The sequence below is a fragment of the Loxodonta africana genome, chromosome 1 (genome assembly GCF_030014295.1).
Source record: "Loxodonta africana isolate mLoxAfr1 chromosome 1, mLoxAfr1.hap2, whole genome shotgun sequence".
NCBI classification, from domain to species: domain Eukaryota; kingdom Metazoa; phylum Chordata; class Mammalia; order Proboscidea; family Elephantidae; genus Loxodonta; species Loxodonta africana.
This window is the reverse complement of record NC_087342.1, coordinates 12,222,850-12,250,526: the sequence shown is the minus strand read 5'-3', so window position 1 is coordinate 12,250,526 and position 27,677 is coordinate 12,222,850. Positions and strand designations below refer to the sequence as shown.

Below are 27,677 nucleotides of genomic sequence, written 5' to 3'. Positions count from 1 at the left end.
AGTCATTCCTGAGGTTCACCCTTTAGCCAAAGATTAGACAGGCCCATGAAACAAAATGAGACTAAAGGGGCACACCAGCCCAGGGGCAAGAACTAGAAGGCAGGAGGGGCCAAGAAAGCTGGTATTAGGGAACCTACCATCAAGAAAGGAGAGTGTTGACATGTGGGGCTGTTAACCAATGTCATAAAACAATATATGTACCAACTGTTTAATGAGAAGCTAGTTTGATCTGTAAACCTTCATCTAAAGTACAATAATAAGAAATAATTAAAAAAAAAAAAAAAAAGGTTGGCAGATCAAATCCACCAGGCACTCCTTGGAAATCCTATGGGGCAGTTCTGCTGTGTCCTCTAGAGTCACTATGGGTTGGAATAAACTCGATGGCAATGGGTTTTTCGGCTTAACAGTCCCTAGGTGGTGCAGATGGTTTGCACTGTACTACTAGCCTAAATATTGGCAGTTTGAGCCCACCTGGCGGTACCGCAGAAGAAAGGCCTAGTGATCTTCCATGAAGATTATAAAACCCCAAAACCCAGTGCTATATAGCCGAGAAAATCCTGTGGAGCGCTTCTATTCTGTAACACGTGGTCACCATGAGTTGGAATCAGCTCATTGGCAACAGGTTTGGTTTAAGGGGGTATGGTTTAAAAATAGTTGGGAAACACTGTCACTGTGTCTGGAGCCTCACAGCATTTCTGTTTAGCCCTAAAGGCCATAGGAGTAGCAGTAGGGTACAAGTTACTTAGAGCAGAAAGTGAGGGTGCAAGCAACAGGGCCGTGATGGAGGTAAGGTTGGAGGTTGGTTGAGGGATCGGAACAGAAAGTGGAAAATGGCCAGTGAGTGAGGTATACAGAGGTCTGGGTATGTGACAAAGCCAGGGGTTAAATCAAGAAACTCCTTCCTTCATAAAAAAAAAATTAGGCAGTGCTAAACGTGATTGCTTAACTATTTCTAATCGTTGATTTTTTAAAAAAAACTTTTTTATTGAAAAATAAATCACAGATACAGAAAACCACACCCAGAAATGTATAGCTTAATGAATTTTTATAAGGCGAACATCCTTGTCGTAACTGCTACCAGGTCAGGGAGTGTAACTTTGCCAGTCATCCCAGACTCCCCCCCCACCCCCCTTGTGCTCCATCCCAATCACAGCCCTCTCTTTCCTTTTAAAAGTCATCAGTTCCTGTGGGATTTTTGTTTGTTTTTATCGCTGAAATGTGAATCTTGCCTGTTTTTTTTAAACTTAATATATTGTCTTTTCTTTACAATTTATCTGTTGATTAAGTTTTACAGAGTATTAGTATTCCTATGTTACAGATTTTAGACTTTTTCACCTGTAGGATTTCTCACAGTCTGGGAATTGCACATTTATAGGGCAATTCAGCATGTTTCTCTGCCCTCTGCATTTTCTACAAATTGGCAGCTGGATTCAGGGACTTTGTCAGTCCGGGTTGATCCCTTCGGCATGGCTAGAGGTGGTGACATGTTCTGTTAAAAGGAGGCTCATAACGTCAAGTTTTTGCTCTTTTTTTGTTTTCAGCAGCTGTTAGTGCACCATGTCTAGATGGATGAATTCATTGTTGACAGCTGCTAACTCATGTGACCCCATGCACAGTGGAACTAAATGAAATATGTGGTCCTGTGCCATCCCCATGATCAGTTGTGGATCAGACTGTTGTGATCCCTAGAGCTTTCACTGGCTCATTTTCAGAAGTGGATCCCCTGGCCTTTCTTTCTAGTTCTTCTCAGTCTGGAAGCTCCCCTGAAAGTTGTTCAGCATCATAGCAACACACAGGCATCCACTGACAGACGGGTGGTATGTGGTCATTAGGTGCATTGCCCGGGTTCCCACTCGGAAGGTGAGAATTGGACTGCTGAACCGCCATCGCCTCCATAAATTCATAGGGTTTTTGAAAATCTTAGAATAGCTAGTCCAGTTCTATCGTTTTATTTTCACATATTAGCTGTAATAATTAGTTTTCAAAAATAATTGGTTCAGGTGGTGACCAATTAGTTTAATATTATGATCTTGTAGATTTAAATATTTTTGGTGGGGTTTAATCCATTGCTTGTCACAGTCTTATCAAAAGTCAAATTGTCTAGAAGCTGGCGAAATGGACACGAAAAGAGAGAGTGGAGGCAGAGAGCAGGCTGTCTCGGGGGAGAGTAATTGGGAGTCTGTAGCAAGGTGTATATGGGTTTTTGTGTGAGACACTGACTTGATTTGTAAACTTTCACTTAAAGCACAATAAAAAAAAAAAAAGTCAAATTGTCCCTTTAGTCAGTGGACCTTCTTCAGTTTGGCTCCTGGATCCTGGAGATGACTCTAGTAGTCTTGGATAGCTTCTGTGCTATCTTGTATGACAAGCTATTTCAGGCTCTTAAACATTTCTGCTTCAGAACTGGAATTTTTCTGAGACTCCCTTCTTTAAAGACAAAATCTTTCAAATGGGAAATGGTATTTCAAGGCCTCAATTGAGGTGCTGGAGATGCTCATTGCCTCTCAGTTTATCATTGTTTTTAGGTCTTTTCAGTGGAAGAGGCAGGAAAATGTATGTATTGGATGAAATGCGTTACAATTTCATACCGATACTTCCAATTCAAATTCAAGATCAGCTGTATTTTGGGGTTCTTACTTAATTTCTTCTGTATTACATCTATATCTCCTTTTTTCACACTGAAAGTATGATGATAGAATTAGTATACCCAAAATTGCTCATTTCATGTTACACATACAACAGTCATGGAATAACACTATTAATACCACCACCACCAAAATTAGATTTCTGAAAAGTGTAAAATTTTTTTGCATAGGCAACTCTCATCTTCTCCACCCTTTTTTTAAAATGGTTCTGTGATGTCTGTATTGTTAGAACATATTGTTACATGTTATACTCCTCAACCTTTACTTGTTTACAACTGACCGTGTAATGCTCAGCCGCCATCCTTATGATGCTTCTTTAGTCTTCTTGGTTGTCTCAAGCCATTTCTTTAATAGATTCCTTCAGCAGGGCTCATGGGATAATGTTTCATGAATTTTCTTAAATGTTCATAACACCTTGTTTGTGCTCTTTGTATCTGAAGGTCATTTTTGCTGGAAATAAAATCCCTTGACTCACAGTTTCTTCCCTTGAGTACCTTAAATATCCCTTGAATATCTCTTTAATTGCATTCTAGTTGTTCTGTTTCCAGTCCTGTAATTTCCCTGCCCCCTTCTTGTCTTTAGAGTAATTGTTGACCTTTTGATCTCATAATACTGGTTTTTTAATGGAGCACCGTACTCATGGGTAATATATTTTATATTGTGTGTCAATCTGTTATTTCACTAAAAGATGACCTCATGGCATAGTTTCAGCTCAAGGTTTAAAGAGTATCTCAGGGTGATAGCCCTGGGGAGTCCTCTAGTCTCAACTGGTCCAGCAAGTCTGGACTTTTTAAGAATTTGAGCTCTGTTCCACATTTTTCTCCCTTTCTGTCAGGAACCATCTACTGTGGCCCTGCTCAGAACGGTTGGTAGTGGTAGCCGGGCACTGTCTAGTTCTCCTGGTCTCAGGGTAGATGAGGCTGTGGCTCGTGTAAGCCAGTAGCTTTGTAGACTAGTTTCTTCTCTGAGACTTTGGTTTCCTTCTTTGTCTTTTGCTCCTGCCAAGTAGAGACCAATAGTTGTATCTTAGATGGCTCCTCGCAAGCTTTTAAGACCCCAGTGCTACTCAGCTCACTAGGATGAAAAACATGAGCTTTGTGAACTATATGAAGCCAGCTGACTGAGTTGTACCATGAGACTAAGGTCCTAAGCCTTCAAACCCAGAAAGCCAGTCTCACAAGGTGTTTGGTTACTTAAATCCTTTTTAACTCTTCATTTCTTTAAACAAAATTTTTAATAAATTATTAATTAGGAATAATTTTAGATTTATTACAGAAAACTCGCAAAGTTAGTGGAGCTTCGATATACCGCATTTCGCAATATTAAGAAATCAACATTGATACATTCCTATGAACTGAATTCCAGATAGAATCTGAATTCAGATTTCACTAATTTCTCCATCAGTGACCTTTTTCTGTTCCAGAATCTGACCCAGGATATCACACTGTATTTAGCCCATTTGGAGTCCTGGGAGGTGCAAACAGTTAACATGCTCGGCTGCTAATTAAAAGGTTGTAGGTTTGGGTCTACTCGGAGCTGGCTCAGAAGAAAGGCCAGGCGACCTATTTCTGAAAAATCAGCTGTTGAAAACCCTATGGGGGACCGTTCTCTGACACACATGGGATCGCCATGAGGCAGAGTCAGCTTTTTTTGTTGTTGTTCTTTTTTTTATTTAAAAAAGAAAACCAACCTTTTGCTGTTCAGTTGGTTCCGACTCATAGCCACCCTACAGGACAAAATAGAAGAGCCTCATAGGGTTTCCAAGGCTATAACCTTTACAGAAGCAGACGGCCACAGCGTTTTCCGTGGAGCTGCTGGTGAGTTCGGACTTCTGACATTTTGGTCAGCAGCCAAGCGCTTAACCACTGCACCACTAAGGCTCCTCCTTCTTTCTTTTTTTTTTTTTTAAATCAAGATAATTGTAGATTTACGTGCAGTTGTAAGAAACAATACAAAAAAGTCCCTTGTACACTTTACCTGGTTTCCCCTGATGGTAACATTTTGCAAAGCTGTATCCCAACCAGGATACTGACACCAATATATTCACAGACTTTATTCAGATTTCTCCAGTTTTACTTGTATACTCATTTGTGTGTGTGTTAAGTTCTGTACAGTTTTATCGCCTGTATAGGTTTGTGTAGCCATCATCACCACAGTCAAGAGATTTGAAAGTTTCAACACAAGGGTCCCTTGCATTGCTTTTTTATAACTACAGCTCCCCTCCCCCATACCCTAACTTGTTCCTAACTCTTGGCAACTGCTAATCAATCTGTTTTCCATTTCTGAAATTTTTCATTTCACAATGTTGTATAAATATGGAATCATACAGTATCTAAGCTTTTGGGATTGGCTTTATTTTTGTTTTGCATAATTTCCTGGAGAGTCATCTAAGTTGTGCGCCTATCAATAGTTTGTTCATTTTTATTGCTGAGTAGTATTTCTTCCTTAAATACTTGGTGGTAGTTATCCGTGAAACCATCTTGGCCTGGGTTTTTGTTTTTTAAGAAGGTTTTTTAATAAAGTATAAGTTCAATTTTATATTTATATGTATATAAATGCGCATATGTATTTATTCACGGGGGACAGTAGTGGTTCAGTGGTAGAATTCTTGTCTTCCATACAGGAGACCCAGTTGGACTCCTGGCTGTTATACCACACGCGCAGCCAACATCTGTCTGTCAGTGGAGGCATGCGTGCTGTGATGCTAAATAGGTTTCAACAGAGCTTCCAGACTAAGTTGGACTAGAAAGAAAGGCCTGGCAATCTACTTCCAAAAATCAGCCAGTGAAAACCCTATGGTTCTCAACAGTTCAGTCAGCAACCGACCACGGGGATAGCATAGGACCCGGTCAGGCAGCATTTTGTTTTGTTGTGCATGGTGTCACCATGAGTCGGGGGTGGACTTGAGGGCAACTAACAACAGCAGCAGCCATGTGTTTATTCACATGGCCTATTTCTTGAGTGAGTTTTGGTAGCTTACGACTTTCAAGAAATTGGCCCATTTCATCTGCCTCAACAAATTTACGGGCATAAGGTTGACAACAATGAACTCAAACATACCAACGATCATGAAGATGGCACAGGACTGGGCAACGTTTGGTTCTGTTATACATAAGGCCACCATGAGTCAGTCAGAGCTGACTTGATGGCAGCTGACAAAAAAAAAAAAAAAAAAGTGTCCCTTTATTACCTTTAAGTGTATATTAGATCAGTAGTGATGTCTCCTCTTTCATTTCTGTTACTGATAACTTGTGTCTCCTCCCTTTTATTTTTTTTTTTTGGATCAGCCTGATGAGAACTTTTATCAATTTTATTGACTTTCTCAAAGAACCAGCTTTTGGTTTCATTGCTTTTCTGTATTTTTCTATTTTCAACCTCATTCATTTCTGCCCTATTCTTTGTTTCATGCTTTCTGCTTGCATTTGTTTTTATTTTCTCTTTCTCTAATTTCTTATTGGAGAAGCGTAGGTTACTAATTTCAGCACTTTTTTTTTTCTAGTGTATGTTTTTAATCTTACACATTTTTAACAAGGGTTATATTTAAAATTTGGAGATTCCTCATGGTTTATCAGGAAAGCTTCCTGAAAGAACGGGGTCCATGAGGCACATAAAAGAAAATTTTTGCTGAATGTTTATTAAGTATAAGAGAAAATAACAATCTGGCAGGGACAGGAATAGTTATAAGTTCTTGTTTATTGATGAAAATACAATAAAAGGAAGAACATTAAAGGTAAACTGAAAGGCACATTATTTTCCACTTAACAATTATACACTCATATTTTATTAAAACAGTGATATTAGTGATGGTGATGAAAATCTCTGTGCAGTTGCTGCTGACGAGAACAGTGTGTGACTGCCCTGTACACACTCACATGCCTTTTTGAAGATATCATCACGCTGCAGACCGTGTCTGATGAACGTTACCTGCCCAACCTTCCTCTTTCGCTTGCGGCTGCTGTACTTACTAATACTGGAGAAGCCTGTGTCTGCTTTGCTGATCCTTATGCTTTCTTTTCCTCTCTTCCTGCAGAGATGTTGAGGCGATTGTCAGGATTAGCAAATATTGTTTTTCATGAATTATCAGGAGATGGCAGTTATCAGGATACGGGGCCTCCCTTGGATCCTGTGAGTAACTCTCTTCTGACTTAAACCAATGAGACAGATGTTCCGTGTACTTCTGAGGAAAAGAACTTCAGAAGGGAGCCTGCAGGCTTCCTTGTGCTGGGTGGAAGAGAGTATTAAGAAGAATATTGAGATTTATAAGTGATCTCTTTGTACGTTTGTAGCAGAAGAGCCACAGTGATGGGAACAAGCCCTGGATGAGATTTGAAAGACCTTTTCTAGTTTTTTCCTCTGAGGCTTGTTTAGTGCTGGCTTGTTTTAACTCCTCCTCTTCCATATGTGTATATATATGTATATATGTATGTATGTGTATATATACCTATATGTGTGTGTGTGTATTTGTACATACATATGTGTGTGTATTTACACATACACATATATACATATATATACATGTATGTGTGTGTTTATATGTACATATATGTATGTGTGTGTTTATATGTACTTATATGTATGTGTGTATATATATATATATATATACATACGTTTGTGTATGTATGTGTATATATATATCTTCTTATTCCATAGGAAAGGTTTAAATGACAAATGGGGGAACTGGAGTACCCTTTGAGTTTGAGAATATCTGTTTGCTTTTATAAATTCATCTACCACTTCTCTAATAGCTGAAATGTTGTATTTTTGGAAGGCCAGATAATGAATCAAAACAAGTTCTTTAGTTTTCTGAAAAGATAAGCATTATTGCTTAGTGGTTAGGAGCATTTTATCCAACTACTCTCTTAATTTTAAGTTTTGGGCTCCTCCATTTCACGGCTGTGATCTTTGTTTCTCTTTATTTTTCTCTTTGATAAAATTAGCATAATAATACCTTAAATGAAATAATTTGCAAAATTAAAAAAAATATGTTTGTCAAATGCTTAACACTTACTTAATACTCAATACATGTAATGGCTTTGATGATAATAACTGGATCAGAGTTGGAAAGATTTCTTAAATTTGAAAGAATGTAAGCTGGGCAAAAGATATGATGAAGTTGGAATGAAGAGACTCCTGTTTGCAAACTAATACCTTTTCTCTGAGGCACTGAAAACTTTTTGTCTAAATACTAGGAAATACAGCGAGAACCTGAGATGGAATTTAATACAACACGGGAGGATATTCTGGAACGGCTGGTGGAGGAGCTGAAGGAGGTTATTAGACAGAAGGATGTTGAGCTACAGCAGAAGGATGAGGCCCTTCAGGTACTATTGCTTTTGTTTTTTCTTGCTGAGCATTTGGTAAAAGACAGATACACCATTCTCTTAGATTTTTCTCTTTACTGAGATGGTTAGAGCATCTGATTCCTCTTCCTCTAATATTATAAAATGATGCCCGCTGCAAATAACTTATTATATGCTAGATAAATAGTGAACAAACATTTATGCATTTACCATCCTTCTTTCCCTCAGGAAGAAAGAAAAGCCGCCGATAGCAAAATTAAAAAAATAAAGCTTCATGCTAAAGCCAAAGTAGCTTCTTTGAATAAACACATAGAAGAAATGAAGGCACAAGGAGGGACAGTTCTGCCTGCAGAATCTCAGTCAGAGCAGCAGCTCTCCAAGGTACAGTGACTGGTCTTCACTGATCCCAAACGTTTCTAAAGCTAAAGTAATGAAGCACTAAACGCTGGCCTTTCTTACGGAGCTTGCAGTCCAGCTGGACTACAGGCCACACACAGGAGGAATACAAGGCTTACAGAAAACGCGGACGCAAGACACCACTTGTGGCCTAGACTTTTAGGGACTTCAGTGAAGCTACCAGGAAGAAATAAGTACTGATGTGAGGCATTAAGAAAGGAAAGGCACATACTTCTTGGAGATGTTTCACCATTGGTTAGAGGATTAAGCTGGATAGCCTCCAAGGTTACTCCTAGCTCCAAAGTTCTTTAATTCACTGACTTGGTGCAGAATATTCTGTGTCCTCATATGGCCACAGATGGTGAATTAAAGTTTCATGTGTTGTGGGCTGAATTTACTCTGCCTGATTACCTTGAACTCCCTAAAAAGCAGGCCTTCTAGGTTTATGATTGCCATGAACAAAACAGCTTAGGGTTGGGAATGAAGAGAGGAGTAAGGAAAAGTGTTGTCCTTTGATGAATAGAGCGTTGTCCCAGTACTTATTTTCATTGCCTTTCTTCTGTGGTTAAACCCCAGCAGTTCACATTCAGCCAGTCACTTAGATAACAAGAAACTTCAGCTTTGTGGGGAGTTTGATATAACAGGGAGGCAGGCAGGTAACAGGTATACACTATAGCTGTTAGAGTTAGACTAAATTCTTTATAGAAAATCTTTTCATGTTCTTAATCTTACTCTGCTTTACCCTTTGACTTACTAGTATTCTTTTTCTCCATTTTCTTGGTTCTTGGACAACGAGGTATTAATCAGTTGTCCAGGCACAACCTTTGGGGTCGTCTCCAGAATCCTCGTTAGTCTTTCCTTTCTAATGCTCAGAAGACATTACTTTTCCTGAATTAGTAGCTGTATTTACTTCTCAAAGCTTATTCTAAAAACTTGCCTGAATTTTCTCAGATAATTTCTTCATGTTGATTCTCCTTTTCTTTTTGGTTTTCCTCTGGTAATTCTTTCCTCTCCTGGCTGTCATTGTATCAACCTGCCTCTCTCCATGTTGATTTGTTTCTTCTAATTTCCTCTCTGCTGTGTTGTTAGATTTTAAAACTAACCATTTTATACTTTGTTGTTTTTTAGCTCTGAAACCTTAAATCAGCATCTTAAAGCCTCACTACCTTCTTCTGTTAAATAAAAGGACTGGATTAAATAATTTCTAAGTTCCAACAATCACTTGTAGCAGCCCTTTACTCAGTACAGAGCTAGGTGTTCTGAGGACAATATAGTTGAAGAAACGATAGCAATCCTCAGATGCTTAACTATTATGTGGAGGAAAGCATAGTATTATTTTGTGTAGTTTCAGTAAGCAGAACTAGGTTCATTTGAGGGGTGAATTCAAATGGCAGAATCTGGCTCAGTCTAAGGACGAACTTTAGGGGAAAAAATGGAAAGAATTTGATGTTCCCCTCACTGGCTCTTTTCCAACATTTTGCCCCTCACTTAAAAGCAGCTGTGGTTACCTGAACTCTGTCCTCTAGTTCTTCCAGTCAGTAAGACTGGGTTTTCTGTTGTTTTAGTCCTGCATGGTGCTGACTGGTCTTGACCTCAGACTAAAAGCTATAAAAGTGGGAAGCTCACCCAGTGCCTTTTCTAACTATTGACTCCCTGCTTTTGGTTGCTTTCCAGTGTCTTCCGATAACTGCTGTCTATGTTATCCAGAGTTTATAGTTGTTAGCTGGGGGAGGGTTGGTCTAATAGGAGCTACCTGGCCATACTGAAAATGGAAAACGCTAAGATTCTTGCCTTATTGTTAGGTCAGCTGTTACTTTTTGCTCCTGTCAGCTTGTTTGAATCTCACAACGTCTTGTTCTTTCTTCACCTCTAATCTGTTTCATTTTCTGCTGTAGCTTGGAAAATTAAATACACTTGTTTGAATCATGTGTAAAATATCATTAAATTCATCCTGAGAAGGGACCCTAGTATTAGTAACTTAATTGGTTTTTAATGCATGAACTTTATGATACTTATTTTAGCTGTTTGGGCCCCTTATTTGAATATTTTACTGGTTCTCCTGTATTTTATATAGTTGGGGTAGGAGTGTAAAAGAGTAAGAGATGTACTAATTTATAAGAATACCAAATTTAGATGATATAAATACTGAGTAACATTTTTAAATGATCATTATGTGCTCCTGTTAATATTTTTGGCTTATGATCTAATGACTGCCTATGAACTAATTAGTTTAGGAGCTAATGACTGATTTCTTATATTCAAATAGATTTTTGATGAGCCCTGGAAAATGATTAATTTTATACTTGTTTAGCTTTTTGTTTGTTAGCTCCAGGACTTAGTTTTGTGGGGGTGAAGGTGAGAGAGGGTCACTGGGGAAGAAACATGTCAACATTTCCTGTTAGATCATCCTTTTTCATTCCCCTTAAGAACAGAAAAATAAATAATTAAATCTGTCAGCATAGTTACAGTCTACTAATCTTTTAAGGGAAAATTCGAGTACCTTGGAGCCAGATGAATGAACCCTTAGAAGGAATGATGATTTGAGCTAAGAGTGTGAGAATGAAGAAGATGGACTAATCAAAGAATTATAGACGGAGGATTGATAAAACTTTACAATCAAATGGTTATATAGGGAAAATTAGAGAAAAGACCAATTGTATATTAATGGTAATTCTTTTGCATAAATGACTTTATCTCCTATATTTTCAGCATGACAAGAGTTCTACAGAGGAAGACGTGGAAATAGAAAAGATAAAACATAAACTTCAGGAGAAGGAAGAACTAATTAACAGTTTGCAAAGCCAGCTTATCCAGGCACAGGCAGAGCAAGCTGCACAGGTAGGGGTGTAAGTCACCTCATAACCATTAAAAAACCCGTTGCCGTCAAGTCAATTCCAACTCATAGTGACCCTATAGGACAGAGTGGAACTGCCCCATACGGTTTCCAGGGAGCACCTGCTGGAGTAGAACAGCCGACCTTTTGGTTAGCAGCTGTAGCTCTTAACCACTATGCTACCAGCGTTTCCAAGTAACCATTAGGGTAATGTAATTACTAAATCCCAATGGATTATTACATGAGAGGTTTTTCTAGATGCCCAACGGATAGCTATCTGTCCATCCGTTCGTCTGTCTATTGGTTAATCAATCAGTCTGTCTTCTTTCCTTCCTTTCTCTCTTTTTTAAATCCAGTGATTTTGCTAGAATATGTGTTGGTGTTTGTCATTCCAGGTTGATATTTTTAGGTACCCAGTATGTTCTTTCAATATATGGCTTCAAATGTTTTTATTTTCTTGAATTATATAACTTGAAGTATTTGGTCTCTTCCTTTGCTTTGCTTTTCTTTTTTAGGGACTTCTGTTCTCTGTATCTTTGATTATCTTCGGTATTTGTCACTTTTGCTCAATTTCTTTATTTAAAATTTTGTTTGCTTCTTCAAGTTTCTTCTTCTTTTTTTTTTTTTTTTTCCCGCTTTCCCTTTATATCTTTTAAGGCATTATATATTGTGTTTATTTATTTTTGTGTTCCCTTTTGTTTTGTCTTCTTTTCTGAAATGATTTTTTCTTTTAGATAGAATTCTTCCTGAATTCTGTCACCTAATTTCTGAGTTTTTCTAATTCTGATTTGTATAGTTCTTTCATGTCTTATATAATTTTCTTACAAAAAATTTTTAACTCCTTTTGAAATAGGTTATAATTTTGATGTTTTTGAGCATGACTCTGTCCTACTTTTACCCCGGTAGGCATGTTTTTCTGCTCCTTATTCTTTTTTTTTTTTTAATGACAATTTTATGTGGAATTTGACCCTGATACTTTTGTATTTCTCGTGCTTATTTTTGTGTGAAATTAGTTTTCCTGATCTTTTAGAAGGAGGCTTTGTTCAGGAAAGCTTTTCTTACTTAACACATCCTCCTCTTCTGTTGTTCTGTGTAGTGTTCAGAGATACACGGCTGGATTTCTGAGATTTCCTGGCTCTTTTTCCTCCTTTACTTTGGTCTGTAGCAGCACTGTCCAATAAAATATAGCACAAGCTACATATATAATTTTACATTTTCTAGCAGCCACATTACAAAAGGTAAAGAAGAAACAGGTGAAATTTTAATACTATAGTTCATTTAACCCAATATATTTAAAACATAATTTCACTGTTAATACATTTTCTATTATTTTACATTCTTTTTTTCATTAAGTCTTTGAAATTTGATGTGTATTTTACATTATATCTTAATTTAGATGCAAAATTTTCACTGGAAATACTTCATCTATATTTAGTTTTCATAAAACATAAAGGTGTTAAACTAGATTCACATATTCAAGTCATCCCAAACATGCTTAAAAGCTTTCCAACAACTGAATCAAGTACTAAAATATCATTTTCCTCTAATATTTAAATTTACATCGAAAAACAGGTTTGTCATTTTTGGAAGAATTAATTTGACTTTCAAAAGCATATCAATTTCAAAGCTACATCCATAAAAAATGAAAGCATAGTTCCATACAAAGACTTGTATATGAATGTTTGTAGCAGCTTTATTTGTAATATCCAAAAACTGGAAATAACTCACATGTCCACCAACAGGTGAATCGATAAACTGTGGTATATCCATACAATGGAATAGTACTTAGAGATAAAAAGGAATTATTGATACGTGCAACAATGTGGATGAATCTCAATTATGCAGAGTGAAGAGTACGTAGTAAATTACAAAAAAGAAGACATAATGTCTATTCAATTTATATAAAATTCTAGGAAGTGCAAACTAGCCTATAGTGATAGCAGATCAGAGAGTTGATGGATTTATTCATTCGAATGTGATTTTTGGGTGTGTCCAAATGTCCGAACACCAAATTGTACAGTTTAAATATATGCCATTTATTGTATCAATTATATTTTAATAAAGCTGTTTAAAAAAAGATTCTGAGCTATATATATTCACTATGAGTATTCTTAACATCAGATTCAATGGGGTTATTGCATATATTGAAAAGCAATTATAAATTTTTCTATATTAACGAAACTTTCTTGTAATTTTTGCAACCAATTTACATAATATTTTTGATTACTATTAAAATCATCTGTGTTTGATTCATGTTAGAAAAATGCATAAAATTATTATTACTGATTTGTATTAGAAGTTTCAGTTTCAACTAGTTTCCATGCCTGAATAGGTAAGCCACAAACTAAATTTTCCTTTCATTTTAGTTTCAAATTTAACTCATTTATATGTAGTATGATATAAATAAGAGAACAAAAATCATGCAGCCTTTTTTGTGTTTGATTATTGAATATTTGGTAGGCATTTTTTTTGTTTCAAGAAAATCTTAAATTGGAATTAACCATGTATTTAATCTTTGTAAAACTCTTTCACTATTCAACCAAAGAGAATTGCAGAGAAAAACAGATCATTAATTACATTGTCTTCTTTTTTTTTTTCTCTTTCAGTAGTTTCGTAAAGTGGTGATAATTCATAACATTTGCACATACATATTGAACAACTTTAGCAACTGTATTCATAGCACTTTTCTTCAAGCCTGCTTTAGATAATTGAGCATAAATATTTTCAACATGTGTCATACAATGGAGGGAAGAGAAACATTACTCCCTTGTCTAAAAAGTTACATAAATCTTAGTATTTGACCTAACATAGACGCATCTCCATTCATCATGATAGAAATGGGTTCTCTTTTCTATATCTATCTTAATTTTTATTTGACAGATATAAAAGATTCAAACTATGCCGTAAACTTTGTAAGGACACGAATTGACAATATTTCTTTGTAAAAATTTAGAAGTTTTTTTTTTTTTTTTGAGACAAAATGCACTCAAAGTATTAATTAGACAGTGTCTCTCATATTATACAACTCATGTAATGCTAAAAAACCTACGTGTTATTTTAAAAACTGAATCAGTTGATCTTTTACACTGTTGAGACAGCCTTGAATTTTATTGGTAATTGTTCAGTGGCTTTATTGATGATTTTTCACTTAACATAAAATACCATTTTTAACCATTCATCATTTTCTAACAAAATTTGCATAACAAAGTATAATTTCTTTTACCATATCTCCATCTAAATATAGCTTTTTTTAATATAGAGATCTAAGCTGTTTATAGTTGGCCAAAGTTACAAGCTTGTATCCAGTTAAAAATCTGGTATTGGTAAATTGATAGACCAGTGGAATAGAATTGAGAGTCCACGTCTGTGTCAGTTAATCTTTGACAAGGGTGCTAAGTCCATCAAATGGGGAAAGAACAGTCTCTTTAATAAATTATGCTGCAACCACTAGGTTTCCACACGCTAAAGAATGAAGTTAGACCCATACTACCACACACCATATGTAAAAACTAACTCAAAAGAGATCAAAGACCTAAATGTATGACCTAAAACCATAAAACCCTTAGAAGAAAACATAGTGGTAGCACTTCAGAACTTAGTCTTCAACAATGGATTCTTAGATATGACACCGAAAGCACAAGCAACAAAAGACAAAATAGATAGATGGGATCTCATCAAAATTTAAAACTTCTGCACATCAAAGGACTTTGCTAACAAAGTGAAGAGACAGCCCACAGACTGGGAGAAAATTCTGGGGAACTGTATATCCAGTAAGAGCAGTGGTTAAGTGCTCGGCTGCTAACCAAAAGGTCACCGGTCCAAACTCACCAGCTGTTCCACGGAAGAAACATGTGGCAGGCTGCTTCCATAAAGATTTATAGCCTTGAAAACCCTATGGCGCAGTTCTTCCCTGTTGTGTCAGGTCCCTATGAGTCAGAATAGACTCTATGGCAATGAGTTTGGAGATTTGGTTATATATCCGATAAGGGTTTAATGTCCAGAATATTTAAAGAACTCGTAAAGACAAACAGCCCAATCAGAAAATGGGCAAAGGACCTGAATAGACATTTCACCAGAGGATATTCAGATAGCCAACAAGCACCTGCAGATGCTCAACGTCATTAGCCACTATTGTTACCGTGTGCTGTTGAGTCGATGCCAACTCCTAGCGACCCTATAGGACAAAGTAGAACTGACTCATAGGGCTGCGTAGACTGTACTGTTTTTGGGAGCAGGTTGCCAGGTCTTTTCTCCCGCAGAGCGGCTGGTGAGTTCAAACCGCTAGCCTTTTGATTAGCAGCCACCGGGCTCCTTCATTAGCCATTAACCCATTAAAAAAAAAAAAAGTTACTGTCGAGTAGATTCTGAGGTAGATGTAAATCAAAACCACAATGAGATACCACTTTACTCCCACTAGAATGACTAAGATTAAAAAAATGGAAAATAACAATTGTTGGCAAGGATGTGGAGAAATCAGAACCTTCCGTCATTGCTGGTAGGAAGGCAGAAGAGTATAGCTGCTATGGAAACAGTTTGACAGTTCCTCAAAAGGCTAAACCTAGAGCTACTGTATGACCTAGCAATTCACACATGAATTGCAGCACTATTCACAATAGCCCAAAGTAGAAACAACCCGGTTATCTATCCACAGATGAATGGATAAACAAAATGTAGTGTATACGTAACTCTGCCATAAAGAGAAATGAAGTCCTGATATATGTCACAACACGGTGAACCTTGAAAAGATGCATTGTATGAGCTCACTAATAAGTACATAAAATAGGTAAATATATAGAGATTAGAGTTTTAATAGTGGTTACTGGGGGTGGAAAAGAGGGGGAATGGGGTGGGGGATTGTTGTTTATTAAGTTTTGTTTATGGGCCTGGAAAACTTGGCAAAGGACATCAGTAATGGTCGCACAACATGATTGATATAATTGATGTCACTGAATTGTAGGTTAAAAATGTTGAATTGGCCAATACGGTGCTATCTTTATTTTCACATAAGAAAGAATCCAAGCTGTTTATAGTTGGCCAAAGTTATAAGCCTATATCCAGTTAAAAGTCATTTAAATTTTGTTGTTCATTTAATTCTGATTTCAGGTGACTAATTTCCTTAATTCTTTTTGTGACTATTGAGAGGAAACTTGGTGTCAAATTCAGTATATATTTGCTGAAAAAGACTATCTATGAGCTTTACTTTTTTTACACAAGTTTTTTCAATTTGTTCTGCTGCAGCAAATTGTATTTGCTATTGATTATGAAACTTGTGAATACCTTCTAGGCTTTTTTTTTCCCCCCTTACTGTTCTGGTCTTATCTCCACAGGATTCTGCATCAGTAGTATACCTTCATTTTAAACTTAAAAAAGTATCTATACAGATATTATTGAACTAGAAAAGTTATTTACTTATATTATAATTAAAATAATATGCATATGAAATAATATTTCAGTTTCATTACCGATTATGATTTATAGAGATATTAACTATTGCTGATAGTGCTGTCTTTATAAAGTATTCAAATGAACACATTACCAGTATGTAGAAAAAAACCATTCAAGCTGAATGAATTGATCAACGCTGGATGGGGTGATGTGCTTACTAAAACACTACAAACAAGTGTTGGTGAGCACAACAGTATGTTGCGTGATACATCAGATACAGAGAACTGTAGTCATACGTGAACAAAGTTGAATTTAGTGGGAAACTAATTTATACTTCTTCAGTTTTTATATTTAAAATAATTCACATGAAATAAAGATTAAGTTTCTCCATCGCATTGGGCACGTATCAAGCCCTCCATAGCCCACATGTGGCTAGTTGGTATTGAATTATACAGCACATGTGTAGAGCTTCTCTCCTGTCTTTGTTGTCCCTATTCTGCTGAATTTTGATTTCATTTCTAGCAGTTTCTTTTTAGTGCTGGGTCATGTTCTGGAGGGAGCCTGGTGAGTCAATTTGGAGAGTTTGGAGGGGCCAAATTACTCCGGCTCTTTCATGCTTTATTCTGGACACTTGCGCTTTCCCAGTATTGGAGAAAATGGAACCACCCTCCCTATTTAAGCTGCTGTTCTAAAATTGACCAACTACGCTTTCCAATAAATACTTAATTGGCTATTTTGGGGTTCTCCTATTGTCTGGGCCGTAAGCTACTGTTCTGCTGCTTCCCTCTGCTCTCACATAGACCTGTCTATGCATGTCTTTTGGCTTTTGGTGGTTTGTTCCTTCTTGCTTGCAGTTTGAGGTGTGGGGACTATCTTCCTCATTTTGTCATAGACATTCCCCATGGGTTTTTGGTTTCACTGCCAAGTGGTGCTCTCTTTCTACTTGAGGATTCAGAGAAATTAAAAAACAGCTGCTACTGCTTCCATCTTCCTCTGACAAATAAATTTTGATAACTGCTTTTTAAAAACCACAGTGGATGTAATTCGCTTTTATGTTAAGTGGAAATTAGGAGGAATATGGTAGGTATTTAGGGCAGATGAGAAAGGGGATGGGTCAAAGAATTAATCATGCTAAATTCTTTTGCTGAAAAAATAATTTTTCTTTGTTCTGTGTCTTCAGTTGGATAAGAATTCTGCAGAGTTGGAAGAATTTGTAAGGATGAAGCAACATCTCAAAGAGAAGGATGAACTCATTAGCACTTTGCAAGCCCAGCTCAGCCAGACCCAGGCAGAGCAAGCTGCACAGGTAGGAGTGGGAGGTACCTCACAATGATTAGGATGAAGAATCATGCAAGTCCAATGGATTGCTACTAACAAGTCAATTTAGACAGTCACTTTAGATAAACCTTAGTAGGTAAAAGTATAGTAGCTAGAGTAGAAATTAGAAGGGAGATGTGGTAGGTAACTATGTTGCTAGGGAACACCATCTAACTACCAAGAAGCCTGGCGAAGTATTATTCACCTTGATGAATTTACCACAGCCTAGTTGCTGACTGTTCCTTAGTTCTGTAGGCCCAGAAACTAGATTTTAATAGCACACAGAAGTCCAGTCTCTTAGGAATAGGCACATGCTAACTAAGTTCAAAAGAGACTGGTAGATAAACCAAAATACTATTTAAACATAAGAATTAGAAATACAAACAATTAAGTCTGTTCTTGCTCTGTAGTGATACCTGAGTAGAAAGTTACAGTATAATCAGGAGATTGCTTAGTGAGCATGCCGTCAGAAAGTGGTGTAGGTTATGTGAATGATCGTTACATGGCATGTGACATTCTTCACATTATTTCTGCCATCAGGACCAGACTGTTTGGACTAGCACTCTCAACTCTATTTTTCTAATTTCCTGGTTCACCTCCAATATTTTTCTTTTGGCAATGCTTTTGACCCATGAAATGTTTTTTCCCCCCAGAATGCCTTTGCACATAGCTAATCTTATCTATCAGGTCTTTATCTTACGGACAACTTGCAGTATTAGAGGTGCATTCTGTCTGTAGGTGGCCTACTGTTACATATACAGTTAAAATTATGTATCCTGCAATTCTTAATTTTACCTATTAGCCTTTATTGTTTCCTTTTTATGTACAAGTACTATATACAGTGTAGTTTGGAGAAGTACAAAACATGACTCTTACCCAACAAGTTGCTCAAAATATGGAAAGCCAAGACATATTGAATACGTTAACAGATCTATTAAAATGCAAGCCATTCAGAATAAGCGCTAAAGTGAGTAGCAACACAAACTAAAAGTGTTTCAAGATGTAAAAGAGGTTACTATGGGTGTGACAGTCCAGGAAGGTTACATGGAAATAATAGGATGTAGGCAGAACCTAGATAAAAAAATATTCTAGATAAGGTGGGGGAGATATTTTAGTTGTGGGGAATGGTAAGAGCAACGACTCCAAGAGGAAAAAAATATGTGGCACATTGACAGGAAAGGATGTGTAGGTATGTTTGAATAATGAAAAGACACCTATGCCTGCATGGGATTCCAAATTCATAGTGAGATCAGAATTTATATCATCAAAAATTTTTGAAGATTGATACCAAGGAGAACCAAGGTCAATTCAAGGCGTCACCAATTGAGAAATTGGCAGTAGTTGAAGAACTGTTGATCAACATACTCAACCATAGACCTTCAGGAAACAAATAAGCAGACATACACACACACAACCTAAAAAACAGAACAAAATAAAAACCTTGATAGCAGCTCACAATCAACCCGTTTATTTCCATTTCGCTCTGTTAAGAGCCAATTACAAATGTGCATGACCTAGAAGCCTGCAAGGCGTGACAGCTGAAAATAGCTGTCTGGGGAGGTGGTGTGGGTTTGGAAGCACACCAAATTTTTTGGTAAAAGCAATGCTTTGAAAATAAGACTGGAACGATTGAGTTGTATTTCCAGTTGTAGATAATCTTGAATATAAGACACTTTAGTTTGAACTTTAACTTAAAGGGCATGAGAATTTCATTGAAAGTTTTTGAGCATGGATGTGATTTCGAAAGAAGTGTCTAGGACTTAACAGAAATCTGACTTCATTTTCTAAGTTTAATAGTCTAATCTCCTCAGAACTTTAAAAAACATACACATCAAACTTTTATATCTTTATTTAAAGCATTTCTGGTAACCATGCAAGTATAATTTTTCATTGAATTTTATGTTAAGCTGGTTTTTGAGTTAGAGAATAGGTCTTCTCTCACATTTGGAAGTTACCGTCAGGCCTAACTGTCTCTCTCCCAAGATTCTCATCCTTAACATTAAAAAATTCTCAAAAAGCTACTGCTTGTCAATTCTCAGAGTCTATCTTTGGAGAGTAGTCTGTGAGTTTTGTTTGTACACTATCCGGGGAGTGTAACTTGTATAGTTTTTCTGGTGTGTGTCTTCAGTTGAGTTCCATGCAGCAGGTGGTCCGAGAGAAAGATGCCCGCTTTGAAACACAGGTTCGTCTTCATGAAGATGAGCTGCTTCAGTTAGTAACCCAGGCAGATGTGGAAACACAGATGCAACAGGTGTGTTGCTAAAACTTAGTAGAATGATTATCATTTTGGTTAACATTTAACAAAATCATAGCCGTCACTTTTCTACCCTTATCCACTACTCTTCTGTTGGTCTTAGCGTGATCCTTAGTTGGCTTCTCTTTGGTGTCCTTGTCTTCCTGTTGCATATTATTTATTTTTTTCTTATCCTTGCCTTACCTTTTACCCCTCTCATCAGGTTGTTAGAGAGCCCTGGTGGCGCAGTGGTTAAGCGCTCAGCTGCTAACGAAACGGTTGGCAGTCCGAACCCATCAGCCACTGCGGGAGAAAGATGTGGCAGTCTGCTTCTGTAAAGAGTTACAGCCTTGGAAACCCTGTGGGGCAGTTCTACTCTGCCCTGTAGAGTTGCTATGAGTCAGGATTCTACTCGACAGAATGGGTAATCAGGTTGTTGATACTAAAAAAACTGAGTTTAATTGGAGAATGTATGTGGTAGTCAGAAATTGGTTTCTCTTCCGTTTGCTCATCGTAACTAAGTTTCAACCAATGAAGCCAGTTTTAAACTTTCAAAAGAATTAAAGCGATTTGCAAGCTTGAAGTCTTTTATTAAATCAATAGTTCTTACTTCCTAGAAAAATTTATTGAGTGTATTTTGAAAATTGGCTTCATTGTTTTTGAGTTCGTTATCTACTAACTCAAAGGTATTTGTTTTTACTTACGTATAGTGCGGGTTAGTGCAGTGCGGTACCCAAAGGCACTCCTATAGTACCTGCTGGTTGATTCATTTAACTGTTTTTGAGAGAAAACTTCTTCCAAATTCTAAGCAGTCATTCAGCTTACAACACTTAACTAAACTTTAAGAATATACCAGTTTCCTAAATAGTATGTTAATTATATATGTATATCATTATTTATTCAGCAAATGTTTATTGAGAGTCTACCCATTGCACTACAGAAGGAGAAGGCAGTTTTTGTCTGCAGAAAAGGTTCTTTTTGGCGGATGAGATACACACATACCTGTGTGTTTTAGGTACAGAACACTGGCTATAGCCTTTTGAAGGTGTCATTTTTCTGTTATAAAAAGCTCCCTAATTCATGGACTTGCTTGTATCTGACTTTGGTTGTTGTCATTGCTCTGGAGAAGGCATTTTTGGACATTCTTTGTTCCGCTGGATGGGGCGCATGGCATGCTGGTGTCTCCCTCTTCAATCTGTCATCTTCAACATCCAGGAATCTTTAGTACACAAATGTACATGACATTTGGAAAGGTAAGCAGATAACAGTGCTCATCTGCTGGTACATTATATCTAAAATGTTTTCTTGTCAGAACTTGAGGGTGTTGCAGAGGAAGCTTGAAGAGCATGAGGAGGCCCTGTCTGGTCGTGCTCAAGTGGTGGACTTGCTGCAACAGGAGCTGAATGGTGCCGAACAGCGCAACCAGGTACCTAAGGACTTTTACTGCCTGCCTTGGGAATAAGAAGCCCTGGTGGCACAGTGGCTAAGTGCTTGGCTACTAACCAAAAGGGTGGTGGTTCATACCACCAGCTGCCCCACGGGAGGAAAGATGTAGCATTCTGCTTCCAGAAAGATTACAGCCTTGGAAACCCTATGGGGCAGTTCTACTCTGTCCTGTGGGGTTGCTATGAGTTGGAATCAACTTGACAGCAGTGGGTTTGGTTTGGTTTGACCTTGGGAATATTCACTTTCACTTTAGTTTTCCAGGCTGTTGTTGTTAGGTGCTGTCGAGTCGGTTCTGACTCGTAGCCACCCTGTGTACAACAGAACGAAACGCTGCCTGGTCCCGCACCATCCTCAGAATCATTGTTATGGTTGAGCCCATTGTTGCAGCCACTGTGTCAGTCTATCTTGTTGAGGGTCTTCCTCTTTTTCACTGACCCTCTCTGCGAAGCATGTTGTCCTTCTCCAGGGACTGATCTCTGCTGATAACGTGTCCAAACTATATGACACATAGTCTCGCCATCCTTGCTTCTAAGGAGCATTCTGGTTCTATTAAAAGCTTTCAAAGAATAGACGGTATTTATTCTTTCAACAAATACCTTTGTGAAGGTGATGGTGATACAATAATGGGTAAAAGAGATACAGTTCCTTCCTTCATAGAACTAACATTTCATATCTTTTGTGGTTACTCTTTCCTTTTTGATCTTAGGTTTAGGATCCTAAAAAAACCCTTTGCCAGTGAGTCAATTCCAACTCACAGCAACCCTATAGGACAGAGTAGAACTGCCCCATGGGGTTTCCAAAGCTGTAGATCTTTATAGAAGCAGACTCCTACATCTTTCTCCTGTGGAGCGGCTGGTGGGTTCAAACCACCAACCTTTTGGATAGCAGCCAAGTGCTTTAACCACTGCACCACCAGGGCTCCTTTTAGGGTTCGAGTGTCTCTCAAAGAAATGTCATATTTCCCTTGATTCTAAAGGTGATCAAGGATGCTGATGTTAAAAAATTTAAAACTGAAGTATCCCATTTCCTGACTATAACGCATCTTGTCATTCCCTTTCCCCAGTTATCCCAACCTTCATTCTCATTGAGATCTCATTATTCTTCTATTTTGTTCTTCTAGTGTATTAGTTATTTCTTGACCTCTCTCTTTTCCCTGTCCTATATGGGCCAGTGCTTGACCATTTGGACTGCTCTTTTTACCAGTCCTTAGATTGCCTGTTCCCTGTCCTATCACATCCAAGTAGCCACACTTGATGCAGAATCAGTGCTACAGTTCATATTCTTTACTTGTTCACCTGGGTGCTGAGTGCTGTTGGAGCAAATCATCTCCTCTCTTCTTAATTTTCAACTCTTCTTCTTGAGAAGGACTTTTTTCTCTAGCATAGAAACATGTTCCCATTTCTTCCATTGTAACAAAACCCATACCCTGACCTTGAGGCTCCTCTCTGACTCTCATCATATAAAAACATTGAGTCGATTCCAACTCATGGTGACCACATGTGTGTCAGATAGAACTGTGTGCCATAGGGTTTTCGGTGGCTGTATATTTGGAAGTAGATTGCTGGAATTTCTTTTGAGGTACCTCCGGGTAGACTCGAACCTCCAGCCTTTTGGTTAGCAGTGAAACATGGTAACAGTCATACCACCCAGGGACTATAAAACCAGTTGCTGTCGAGTTTATTCTGATTTTAAATTCCAGTTGTGCCACTTTCTATCTTTGTGACTTCCAGCAAATTGTATGTTACTACAGCCTTAAAAACCCTGTGGAACAATTCTACTCTGCATACATGGGGTCAGGTTGCCATGAGTCAAAGTTGACTCGATGACAACTAACAACAACACTAGTACTACAAATACAACACTGTAAGTACTACTTTTATTCTCATTTCACAGGTAAATTCTAACATAAAGAAGATAAGTAACTTGCCCTGGTTGATTCATTAGGCTTCAGATTTTTCATCGGTAAAATGAAAGTAATGGTATTTACATCTTATATAAACATAAGAATCACTAGCAGATACATAAGAATCACCCAGGGATCTTGTTAAACTGTAGATTCTGATTCAGTATATCTGGAGTGGAAATGCAAATCCTCGGCAGGAGGTCAAATTGGAATGAACCAGTTCGAAGCCCTGCATGAGGGTTTATCTTTTTTTTTTTAGGTTCTCCTTCAGCAGCTACAGGAGATGGAAGCTGAGCAAAATACTTTAAGGAACACTCTGGAAACAGAAAGACAGGAGTCCAAGACTCTGTTGGAAAAGATGGAACTTGAAGTGGCAGAGAGAAAATTATCCTTCCATAGCCTTCAGGAAGAAATGCATAATCTTTTGGAACAGCTTGAGCAAGTAAGCCAAGCCCAGGCTGCAGTGGAGTCAGAGTACAGAACCTTGGAGCAGAAGTACAGAGCCGAAATGGAAGACAAGACTGCGCACATTTTGAGTCTTCGGCAGACCAAACAAGAACTGCAGTCTTCCTGTGATACTCTCAAGGATCAGAATTCCAAGCTCCTCCAAGAGAAGAACGAACAGTCAGTCCAGTCAGCCCAGGCAATTCAGCAGCTGGAAGGTCAGTATTTGATTGCCTTTGAAACCTACATCTCTAGCACCTGAGTGGCTCCTACTTCTGATTTTCAGGGATCTGTTAATGACATTTTCATTTTCTCAAAACAATTGAGTCAAAAGAAATAATTAAGAAAGGCATCTTCCTATGCCCTTTGCTGCATTTTTTTCCTGCCTCTGACTGAAGTTATAATCTGGCTTAACACTATAGTTATTATAGTACTAAAGACTATTGATAGTGACATGCTAGATATTAGAATGCTGTGTGAAAGTTGACTCTGGCTTGGAGGGTTCAGCAACAGAAATCAGTAGAATTTGCATTAGCTTGTGGAGAAAGCCCCAGCCAGATTGGAAACTTAGCTTGGGAGACCTGAATTGCATGGAGTTATCCTTAGATCTAAAAGGGATCTGAATGCTTTTTGTTTCGGTGAGAATTTTTTTTTAAAGAAAACTTACTCTTTAAAAAGGTTTAAAGAAACCTTATTTTTTAAAGTGTGTTACCATAAAAGCAATATAAGTCTCAAAAAAATTAAACATTTTAGAAGCTTATAAGTTTGAAAGTGAAACTCCCTCAACACCACTACTCCATCTCACCACTCTTCGTCAAATGAGAAGCTCTGTTAATAGATCGGTGTGTATCTAAAGGAAAGACTTTTCATAGAGTTACTAAGTTAAAGATTTGTATTGAAGAACTGAACATTAACCAAAAGCCTGGAGGGCCTTACACAGGAGCAGTGTGTTACCTGAGCACACTGTGCTCTTAACAACTGAACCATGTTCTTTTTCAAAACCACGCTGTGGAATCTTGGAGAAACCCATAGAACCTGAGGGGAGAGTGGACAAAATAAAACAAAAATGGCAAAGCTATTTTCAAGGGGGAAAGGAAAACAACTTTTTTTCAAAATGCCTTGGGCTATTTTATTGTGCTTCTGAAGGAAGTGTGGGTCCCTGAGGTGCTCTTTGGTCCATGAATGGTTTATTGAGGTGCCCTTTGGGCCTCGAAAGCATTTAAACAGTTGAAATAAAAATGTTGCCATTGGCATTACAATTTTAAGTAAGGTAATTGAACAGATATGTCCCTAAAAATAGAAGATAATAACTCACTAAGTTTCAGACTAGAGGCAGAAACCTTTTCTCCTTATTTATTTCCTTTTCTTTAGATCAGCTCCATGAAAAATCCAAAGAAATTAGCCAATTTCTAACTAAACCAACAGTGGAAAAACATGAAACAGCATGTCAGACTTCTCTCCCGGATGTTTCTACTGAGGACGTACAGGTAATCCAGTGTGAACTCCTTATGAATCTGATCTGTTTGTTCTGTCTATAGTTGGGTTTTCTAATGAGGATTTATTCCAGAAAGCAGTATAAGCCTCCTGCCTTTCCTACCTGATAAAAAGCTTTTTGGGGGCAATTCCATATGTAAAGAATTATGAAATGCATTAATGTAGTGTCTCAGCAACTAATAATGAGAATAAAAATGATCTTGGGTGTGTTTCTAAGGTCTTAGAAATGTGGATCAGAGATAGATCGTTACTTTTACCTTACAATCAGTTTTCCCAGTTCAGAAGACAGTTCTGTTTTTGGTAGACTCAGATGTGATCAGGCTTAGGGTATACAATTCAGTCTAACTAAACTCATTAAGTCTATTATAGAAATCATAATGTTCTCATTTTTTAATTAACAGTAAAAAATTTGATTGCCGAAGTGGCTGTTTTGTTCCACAAAATTATCTGTGGGAAGCTAGACTGTAATCACCAGAAGGCTGCTCTATTGAGCGGGAATATCAGAATAAAGGGGGGTAAATTTGATGATCTTAATTGGCTGGTGTCAGAGTGAGATAATGGGGTACATCCATCACCACTGTAAGATTATACTATTCCAAACGGACAGACCTATTGGCTGGCAGAGTCCTGTGGTCCCTGGCAGTGCTTGTTGTTGTTGTTGTTGTTGTTGTTAGGTGCTGTTGAGTTGGTTCCAACTCACAGCCATCCTATGCGCAAGAGAATGAAACACTGCCCAGTCCTGCACCATCCTTAAAATCGTTATTACTATGCTTGAGCCCACCATCGCAGCCAGTGTGTCAGTCCATCTTGTTGACAGTTTTCCTCTTTTTCACTGACCCTCTATTTTACCAGGCATCATGTCCTTGTCCAGGGACTAGTCCCACCTGATAACATGTCCAAAGTACGTGAGACGAAGTCTCGCCATCCTTGCTTCTGAGGAGCGCTCTGACTGAACTTCTTCCAAGACAGATTTGTCCTTTCTTTTAGCAGTCCGTGGTATATTCAATATTCTTCAGCAACACCATAATTCAAACGCATCGGTTCTTCAGTCTGAAGAAGACACGGATTAAAAAAAATTTTTTTTTTCTTTTTCATTTCCTCATTTCTAGCACCTAGACTTTCCAGTCTCTTCTATTCTCCCATTCTCAATTCATTTACATTTGTTGTGATTATTGATATATTTAGCTTTACATCTCTATAATGAGTTTAAGAGAATTCGGGGCTGATCAAGGAAAAAGATGATCACAAGATAGTATTACACAAGAAGCAGTTCGTTGGAGCCAGCACACTGACAGCTGCGTGCAGGGGGCAGTCCCCACCACGGGTCGTTTCCCTGAGGCAAGCAGCAGCACAGGGCCCACCAGAAGGGGAAGAGAACGTGGAGGCTCCCAAGGAAGAGGAGCTTGTGTGTCACTAAGTGATGACCTCCTGCAGCAGTGGGGGGAGTCACTGGGTCAGGGAGCTCTGAAGACCCCAACATCCTACGGTCCTTATAACCATAGGGTTTATCTTATCTCGGATTAGCAGATGTTGGATATGTTAAACAGGCAAGCTCAAAGTGGCTTAAGAATCTGCTTATTTGGGCTATTTTTGAAACAATTGGATGTATACAAATTTGAGTTTGGTGCCAGCAGGCTTTTTGGGCTAATAGGCCTCAACTTGTTAAGAAAAAATGAATACTCCAGGGCCAATATGCCGAGGCCATTTTGACTCACTTATGTAATTGGTCTCACACCTTGCTCTTTGTTTCCTATTTGCTCCAACTGCCCTCTTAGCTTATTTTACTTTTTCTTCCTTTTTGAAAATTGGTTGAATACTTTTTGATGTTTCTGTTTTTTCCCTTTTGTTGGCTTATTAGCTATAACTCCTTTTATTCTTCAAGTTTACTAATCTTTTGCGGTGTCTAATATGTCATTAATCCAATTGTATTTTTTTTTTTTTTTAGTTTCACACATTATAATTTTCTTCTTTAGAAATTCAATTTATGCTTTTTAAAATACCATCCGTGTTTTTACCTGACTTTTTGCGTATGTAGAATGTAGCTGTAACAACTGTTCTAATGTTCTTACCTTTTACTTTTAACATCTGTACCAATCCAGGGTTAGCTTTAATTGTTTGATTATTCTCTTCATTATGCCTTATAGTCTCTGCTTCCTTGCATGCCTGGTAATCTTTGACTGGTCATCGACATCACGGATACTAGATATTTTTGTATTCGCATTAATATTTCAGAGCTTTTTGGGGGATGTAGTTACTTGGGAAATGTTTGGTCCTTTTAGAT

General features: G+C 37.8%; 1 protein-coding gene across 6 annotated transcripts in view; it reads left to right on the top strand.

Moving 5' to 3' along the window:
* Positions 1-27,677, top strand: part of GOLGB1 (golgin B1) — an 80,963-nt gene that overhangs the window by 7,258 nt on the left and 46,028 nt on the right. For 3 of the 6 annotated variants that reach the window (XM_023551744.2, XM_064287375.1, XM_064287408.1), the window contains exons 2-10: positions 6,676-6,770; positions 7,835-7,966; positions 8,174-8,326; positions 11,051-11,179; positions 17,740-17,865; positions 20,005-20,127; positions 21,422-21,535; positions 23,718-24,120; positions 25,274-25,389. In XM_023551744.2, the coding sequence (XP_023407512.2) occupies positions 6,678-6,770; positions 7,835-7,966; positions 8,174-8,326; positions 11,051-11,179; positions 17,740-17,865; positions 20,005-20,127; positions 21,422-21,535; positions 23,718-24,120; positions 25,274-25,389 (1,389 nt within the window). In that variant the 5' untranslated portion in view covers positions 6,676-6,677. The remainder of the gene's footprint in view (positions 1-6,675; positions 6,771-7,834; positions 7,967-8,173; positions 8,327-11,050; positions 11,180-17,739; positions 17,866-20,004; positions 20,128-21,421; positions 21,536-23,717; positions 24,121-25,273; positions 25,390-27,677) is intronic. The other 3 variants (XM_064287237.1, XM_064287333.1, XM_064287275.1) reach the window with 2 other exon arrangements.